Consider the following 8,440-nt stretch of genomic DNA (forward strand, 5'->3'; position numbering starts at 1 on the left):
GCAGTGGGGTAGAAGATTGGAGAGATGATGGGGTGCCAGGGCGTTGATGCATTAGTCGGTGAAAGTGAGGACCTTGAAATTATCCACTGGGAGATGGGGAGCTCGTGGAGACAGGGGAGAACTGGGTTGATGAGGGCTGCAGAGTTTGTTGAGAGTGAGGATGCGGCATCTAGTTCTGAGTAAGCTTCTGAATAACCAAGCAAGCAAGCTACTTTGCTTCTGTTGTTGTTTTAGATCCACCTCTCTTCCAGGGTCCATTCTGGAAACCGTTTGCAACAATAAAAACTTGTTTTGATTATATATCAATTGGGTTCCCCAGTCACCCCCTCCTATTTCACTTTGCATAGCAACTGGGTCCTTCGGATACCAACACACAGTGAAGCAGCTCCCATCAAATGTTCAAGATTGTTTTATCTTGTTGCATTTTTTTTATCCACAAAAATCTTGAGTTGTAAATTGCTTTGCCTTCACTGGATGAATGTAAGCAACTTAAAGCCAGGTCACTGCATGGCAGCAATGCTCTTACATCTTACTGGTGAAGGGGATGAGGTAAGACATAGCTTTTGCAAATGGTGGAGAGACTTTAGGGGTGTTTCCATGTCTCAGGTCCCAATCTGTCTACTGAAGGCAGGTAATGTGAGGCAACACAAGGGAAGTAGCAGAAGGTATGTGCAATGTCAGGTTTGGTTCCACAGTAATGGATATATGATGTCTCTGGTAAATGGAAAATACCAGCTATGTTGTGCATTATATGTACAGAGTGCATTTCGCCGATACCGCATAATTAACCACCAATGATACTTGCATCATTAGTACGCCTACAAAATACAGTCAATGCACTTTGTAATATATACTGTGAAGTGCTTTGAGATGTCTATGCTTTGAGCAGGTGCTATGTCAGATGCAAGGATTATTAATAATGAATCTTTTTGTTGGTTAATTACACCTGTAATTCCCTCTGCAACAGGTTAAATATAATATATTTCAGACCCCAAAATGTCTGTCTAAAGCAGAGGACAGACTAAAGGAAGTCACAAATTAAAGATTTTTAAGGAAATCAGCTCAACTCCCTGCCAATAAATTAAAGTAAGGGAAAACTGATGAAAGACATGAAAAATGCATTTAATGAAGGTACATGTTGTGGAACAGGAAAATTCAAGAAAAAGTACAATTAATCAAATGAGAAAGATGAACAGTTTTGAAAGAAAAGAAGTTGTGCAGGATCAAAGAGAGTAGAATAAAGTAAATCAAATCTTTTGTCTCATTATATCTACAGTCCTGATGTTTGGATCATTTCACCACCACATAAGAGTGTTAGAAAGACCTCAGTTGGTTCTGTTCAACCCTGTACTTTTAGTAAAAAAANCTGGTTTCTTGGGTTCAGCCCAGCAAATATTGACTAACAGTTAATCACACCGCATAGCTATATTTCTTGGGCAGGGCAAAACCTTAGGCAAGTTTGCTTATTCCACACACATGTTTATCTAGCAGTAAGTAGGAACTCGGTTGTTTGTTGGTTGGTGGATCGCTTTCCAAGGGTAACAAATCCCTCAACAAAAAAACTCAATCCAAGTTTGTGTGACACTGTTGTGCGCACTTGGCTGCTGAGTTTTGCCCACAAAATACAGTCAATCCACTTTACAATAGATTCTTTGAAGTGCTTTGGGACGTCTCAGCGACGTGCTCAGGCGCTCTTATTATAATACTCTTTCACAGATTGGAACTGCTCATGATGGTTTCACTCTGGCACTGAATATGTTTCTGTTAAATGTGTCTTGCTGAAAAACAATTTTAGACAATATTAGAATTAGATAAAAATATTACAATGCAGACTTCTGATACAGTTCATGTAATCATCAGAGCTCTTTGTACAGTGAACCTTAGCTGCATGTGGGAATGGAAAGAGGCTCCTGGACAAGAAGTATGACTAAAGGGCTATTAAGCTCCGTATGGGATAAAGTGCATTGATATACAGTATTATGGAAACAAGTTTCTATTTTCTGTGAAGTGTTTCCAGAATGGATGCTGGAAGATGAAAGTTTTATCTGTTATATATTGATCATTCAAGAGGTTCACCATGTTCCATTATAAATTTACACATTTAATTTTTTCAGTACTTGTATCCCAGTGTTTGATTTGTCAGTATTTGTATTGTAGGATTTAATTTATTTAATAGTTATTTCCATTAACAAAGCTAACAAATACAATAAAGCTCCGAGAGACCTGAGTTCAATTCCAGGCAGGGCGAAACCTTGGGCAAGTTTCCTTACTCCACACGCCTAATAATAATCCCTTCAAAACCAAAAACAATAATAAATTGGTCATTTTCAATCTACGACTGTTTGTGGGACATTGCTGTGCGCAATTGGGTGCCGCGTTCGCCCACAAATATACAGTCAATTCACTTAACAGTATATTCTGTGAAGCGCTTTGGGACGACCTCCCGACGTGAAAAGCGCTATATCAAATGCAAGGATTATTATTATTATTATTGGGGTTCCATAAAATTCCAACCAACCTTATAAATAGGTATGATCAGTGATCAGTGCCTTCACATCATGACTGCACCAGTCACATGCCAGCAGAAAGCATTCATATTCTCGGGTTATTGCCAACATCACTTCCTGTGCACTGCGCATGTGCAATGCTGTCGTCACTTCTATGCACTGCGCATGTCCGGTCTGGACGACCCAGACGTTAGCCATTTAGCATAGAAAGCTAGCTACAGGTCCACACGGCACCTGCGTTATAATCCAACCCACGTTATAACAAAATGCATTGTAACTGAATTCTGCTGTATATTGAATTTTTAATGATTAGAAGTTTCATATGTTAACTTTTTCATCTATTGTAAAATGTCATTTTTTTGTCATGTTGATAGCTTAGCTGAACATCTGTGTTTCTGTTTCTTTGTAGTAACTACAGGAAGAAAAGCAATGACCATTGGACTTTCATTCCTTTTCTTTTCAAAGCCATTTAGCTTTCAGTAAGTAATATTCATTTTATGTAATTAGCACCAATTATGAAGAAATCTAATTAGAATATGTCTTGCTAATAGTTTGAAAATATGATTTTTTCGAGTACAAATCCTCAAGACCATTTTGGTATCACAATATTACCAGTAATGCCACTTTCACTGAACAATTTTTAATCATCACATGTAATAGTAACTGTTGTGATGCCATACTGCTCTTGTTTGTTTTCCATTCAGATTTTAGAGTAAAATAACTTCATATTTTAAAAAAAAGCTGGAATGGAAGATGAACATTTTTTTAAAAAAAACACAATATGCAGCCTGGACTTTAGGGCTTTCTCGCTTCTCAAATGTTCACAGACAAGAGTTACAACAGTTAGTATGGCACCAGAAGAGCTGTGCACAATAACATGCATCAATGTAAACTTGATACTACATTTCTCAAAGTGCTTCACTTAAGTTATTTGTGTTATATTGTGCATGTTTTCTTACAAATAGTTTTCTAATGGCTTTTAAAATACAACAAACTGAAATGAGTATGCCAGTTTTCGGATTGATTATCCTCACAAGACCCCAAGGGAGGCTTGCTTTTCAAAAAGGTTTTATCGTATTCTTTCAGAATATCAATCCTCCTATCTTCAGCGTCAAACTGTTTATTAAATGAGTCCATTGTCCTTGTCCTGCTGTTGTGTACCCTCGTAACCCTCAGTTGCTGATGTGCACTGAAACAGTGACAGTCTGACTGAGTCAGCAAAATTCATCTCTGAAGAAGGTTGTGGATTTAAGTCCCACATTGGGACTTTGAAGTTATATAGTCTTAATCAGTGCTGGGGTATGCTGCATTATTAGAGGTGCCATCCCTCAGATGACTCATTAAACCAAAGTCAGTCTGCCTGTTCAGGTGGACAGTAAAGATCCCGTAACATCTTTCAATAGAGAAGGGAGTTTCTCCCTCTATCCTGGCCAACAATCCCCCAAATATAATTGGTCAACATGGCTGTTTGCGGGACATTGCTAAGCATAAATTGGCTGCTGCATTTGTCTATAAAATACAGAGTCAGTACATTAAATTAAATCCTGCGAAGCAGTTTGAGAAATTCTTCTGATAAGGGAGGGGCTATATGCAAATACAAATCCAATACAAAGATTATTATTATTAGAGTGAAACTTGCATAAGTCTTAGCTTTATAAATCATACAATTGCCTAAGTTGTACCTGTACCCAAGTCCCATTCAATTTCCTATCAAATTCACTTAGATTTCTTTGCATGTGTCGTATTTTATAAGCAAATCATCTCCGAACTCCATTATTGCGTAAGTCATGTTAAATGTTTTGGTCCCAACTGATACCTCATACGTGAGTTTTACTGTATTATAATGTTGCAATCTCCATTTTTGATTACACCTAAATCCAGTTAGCCGAAGTATTGGGAGATCAGGCTAAGTGTAATTACAATGGCGGTAAATGCCAGCACCAGCATTGTAATATTTTGAAGCCTGCCAGCAAATGATAGAGAATAAGCTATTTTCTGCTTGTAGGATTCTACAGAATTCTGCATATTATTGCACAATTAATGCTCTACATTTTCTTTCCTTAGGTATATATGGTCAGGTCTTTTGGTCCTCATTGGCATCATGCTAAATATTTACAGCAAAAACATGGACCGAATGAATTTACCATCACCTCTTTATTTTTGCCACCGATTCCTGAAAAGAGAAACTAGAACAATGACTCAAATTGTATGAAATTCTCTGCGAACTTGATTCTTGTGGTTTTCATCAGACCAAGTAACTTTTGACTGGCACTACCCAAATGACAACAAGTAGTCCTGGTACTGGCACCTGCTATATCTCTGAAATTTCCATATGTAGGTGGGATGCATGGAATTCTTAGTCTGGTTTGGATACTCTTAAGCATGGTGATGGGTTTACGCATGTGTCAGCCACCTGGCTGACCAAAAACAGTAGAACTAAGAGCAACTCAGTTTTACTAAAAAGCCAAGGCCATTTGTACAAAATGACTAGAAACTGGAGATTCTAATGTCGTGATAAAAGGGAACAATCAAGGTTTTTCTGGTCAATGTTGATCAGTTCTGGTCAGTATAGATGAAATTGTTTTATGAATAATGTATATAAAATTACTGATCTAGTTTATGAATTCTAATTATATCAGTAGGCCTATGTTTTTCACTATAAATAGTCTGTATTCTGATTTTTAAAAAAATAATACTACAGAATGGGACCAAGTCTGCCCAAACTTTTTTTTAGTTATCCTGTTTATTTGTGTGTGTGTGTATATAAAGTTGATTATATTTTGATTGAAATGGATGTGCGGTTCAGTACTATTTAAAGTGGGGTATTTATCAGGTATTTATCATGATTGTACAATCGCATATATCTCTTAAACGAGGCTTGCACGTAATGCATCTTGATTGTACTGAGCTCCTGAGAAATACAGAGTTGCAATGGGATATGCAATTAGCAAAAATGTGCATTAAATGTCTTTATGGTGGGATCTGTTATGAAATTTTTATTGGACAGAGATCTTTAAAGCACATGTGTTTGTGTTATACTTGTCTTATTTCAGTACATTTTCTCTGCTGAAGACCTTTCTTTTCGACCACGCCTTTGGTCACCTCCCCCTGGCTCGGTCCCGGGAACCTGAAACTGTAAATCGCTCTTGAGACGCCGTCTGGCGTGGAGGGCGCTATATAAACCCAAGTTGTTGTTGTTGTACATGTATTGTGAAGATATGATTGTTGTACTTTACCAAAAAGTTCTCATGTACAGTGCCTCAAGTAAAGTGCGTGCCCATCTTTCAAGTAAAAGATTTTGGCATCTAAATCATTAAGACAATAATCTTAAAAGAATAATCTCAATAATCTGCAGACTATCCAGAGCTACTGTGCGCAATTGGCTGCCGTGTTTCGCCCATAAAACATAACAGTCAATTCACTTTACAGTTTATTCTGTGAAGGCTTTGAGACGTCTTGAAGATGTGATAAGGTGCTATATCAAATGCAAGGATTATTATTATAACTTCTGCAGCCCATGTTGTCTCCCACTCCAGGTCCACGAGCCCAAGTTACCTGTCCTTGTTTCCTCATCCTACAAATCCCTGCAGCCTATCCTACAACCCAAAAGAGGGAGCTGCTTCCTCTGCTGAAATGCCATTCTGTTTCTTGCCCAATCTGTCCCACCATTGGCAGATGGCCCTGCTCTCTGGAAATCAATCCCAGAGTCGCGCTGCCCTGCCCCCTCCTTCCCTGCTTTAAGTCCTGTCTTTTCAACAGTGCTTTAGATACCTTTGTCCCCTGCCTCTTTCCCCTAAACTTGGGCTCCTATTCAGCTTTGTGAAGCACTTTGACACATCCTCCCATTGTGAAAGGCACTGTATAAGTGAGAATTATTGTTGACGTCTAAATCATTTGTTTCTACTTCTGCACAGTGTCTTAAAGCTTTTTTAAAAATCTTTTTTAATATAATGAAGACTCTTATGTAAATGTTGGATCTGTTTATTTAACAAAATCTGAAACTGAGTAAAGCATATGTCTAAAAATGAACAATTTTCTAGTTTCTTTGTTACATTTAACCCATGTAAGGTTGCAGAACTAGAGAGCTTGTTGGTTTTTCTGTCTTGCCATCATTGAAAACATTTTAATAAAACAGAAATCCAAATGTTGAAACAAAAGTATTATTTGCTTTGAAATACAGGCATCTTCACTGTAATTTGAGCTTTAGCAGTGAATGAATCATTTGTAATCAAATTAAATATGAGAGGAAACGTGGAGATGCAGCTAATGGGAACTGGTAATAAGCATCACCAAGTAAGCATTGGTTCATAACTATCAATTGTTTGGGTGCTGAATAATTTTTGTATTATAATATTGTGGAGTCCTGGAGCTCTGTGGTTAGAACACTCGCCTCGCAAGTGAGAGACCTGGGTTTGATTCCCGGCAGGGCGAAACCTTGGGCAAGTTTCCTTACTCCACACGCCTGATGATAATCCTTCAAACAAAACCAATAATAAAATTGGTCACTTCAATCCATGACTGTTTGTGGGACACTGCTCTGCGCAATTGGCTGCCGCTTTTCGCCCACGAATATACAGTCAATTCACTTTACAGTATATTCTGTGAAGCGCTTTGAGACGTCTAGAAGACGTGAAAAGCGCTATATCAAATGCAAGGATTATTATAGGATTATTTTTATAGAATGCTGAATAGCACCATGGTAACTAATTTGAAGTTGGGGTGATTTGAACTTTTTAAACTTGTGCATTATTAGAATCCTGAGTTCTGACCAGTTCAACAAAATTCAAATTGAATACCCAAATTTTAGATTAAAATAGACTAATTTGAAAGAAAGAAATTCACAGATAATGCACAAGTACTACAGTATGAATATCTCACATAACTAACGGAACAGAAAATCCTGATTGTGATGGTGTATTGTTTCACAAGTAAACACTTAATGCTTTCACAAATGTACATTATTACATATGAAGGCGTTTGAAAGTCGAACAATTTTTTCTTCCTTATTTAAACTTTTATGTAAAAGGGTAAAGGGTAAATGCTATACTATATTTTGCTTGTTTTGATGTTTCTTTGATTATGATGGAATTACCTAAATTTCAGGGTAGTTTCAGGAGATTCTTAAAATACAACAAAAAAATTACATTTGTATAGCACCTTTCACATCGGGAGAACATCCCAAGGTGCTGAACAGTCAGTGTTTCGGACCAGAGCCGGGGGTCGCGATTGGGGAGGGTGGAGGGCAAGGGAGAAGCAGGGTGAGCGAAAGCACTGTCGAAGAGGAGGGTCTTCAGATGGGTCTTGAAGGAGGCAAGGGAGGGGGCGAGGCCACGGTACTGCAGGATGGAGTTCCAAAGGGTGGTGGCAGAAGGCCCGACTGCCAATGGTGGGGTGGGCGAGAAGGTGACATGAAGCAGGCCGGAGCCTGCTGAGCGGAGGGAGCAAGCAGGTTGGTAGGGGTTAGGAGGTCGGAGAGGTAGGGGGGAGCAAGACCATGGAGGGCTTTGAAGGTGAGGACCAGGATCTTGAACTGTATCCTGTGTGATGGGAAGCCAGTGGAGTCAGACAAGTGTAGGGGTGATAGGGTCACGGAGCCTGGTGCGGGAGAGAACACGGGCTGCAGAATTCTGGATGATCTGCAGCCTATGGAGGGAGGATTTGTGAAGGCCGACAAGCAAGGAGTTTGCATAGTCAAGCCTTGATCTCATGAATGCATGTATGAGGGATTCGGTTGCCTGTGGTGTGAAACAGTGGTGGAGCCAGGCGATGTTGTGGAGGAAGACAGAGCGGGTCATGGCATGGATGTGGGGTAGAAAGGATAGTTGAAGGCCAAACAAGATGCCAATGTTCCAGACTGGCTTAGCAAGGTGGAGTGTGCAAGCATGGATGGTGATGCTGTCAGAGCTTGAGGTGTGAAGAAACTGACGTTCAAC

General features: G+C 39.1%; 1 protein-coding gene across 1 annotated transcript in view; it reads left to right on the top strand.

The window, feature by feature from the left end:
- slc35b3 (solute carrier family 35 member B3) overlaps positions 1–4,871 on the top strand; it is a 28,147-nt gene extending 23,276 nt beyond the window's left edge. Inside the window, exons 8-9 of the mRNA XM_007900895.2 lie at positions 2,917–2,986; positions 4,572–4,871. Coding sequence (XP_007899086.2) covers positions 2,917–2,986; positions 4,572–4,719 — 218 coding nt within the window. The 3' untranslated portion in view covers positions 4,720–4,871. The remainder of the gene's footprint in view (positions 1–2,916; positions 2,987–4,571) is intronic.
- The last annotated feature ends 3,569 nt before the right edge of the window (positions 4,872–8,440 follow it).

The sequence above is a fragment of the Callorhinchus milii genome, unplaced genomic scaffold, assembly GCF_018977255.1.
Source record: "Callorhinchus milii isolate IMCB2004 unplaced genomic scaffold, IMCB_Cmil_1.0 Scaffold2, whole genome shotgun sequence".
Lineage (NCBI taxonomy): Eukaryota > Metazoa > Chordata > Chondrichthyes > Chimaeriformes > Callorhinchidae > Callorhinchus > Callorhinchus milii.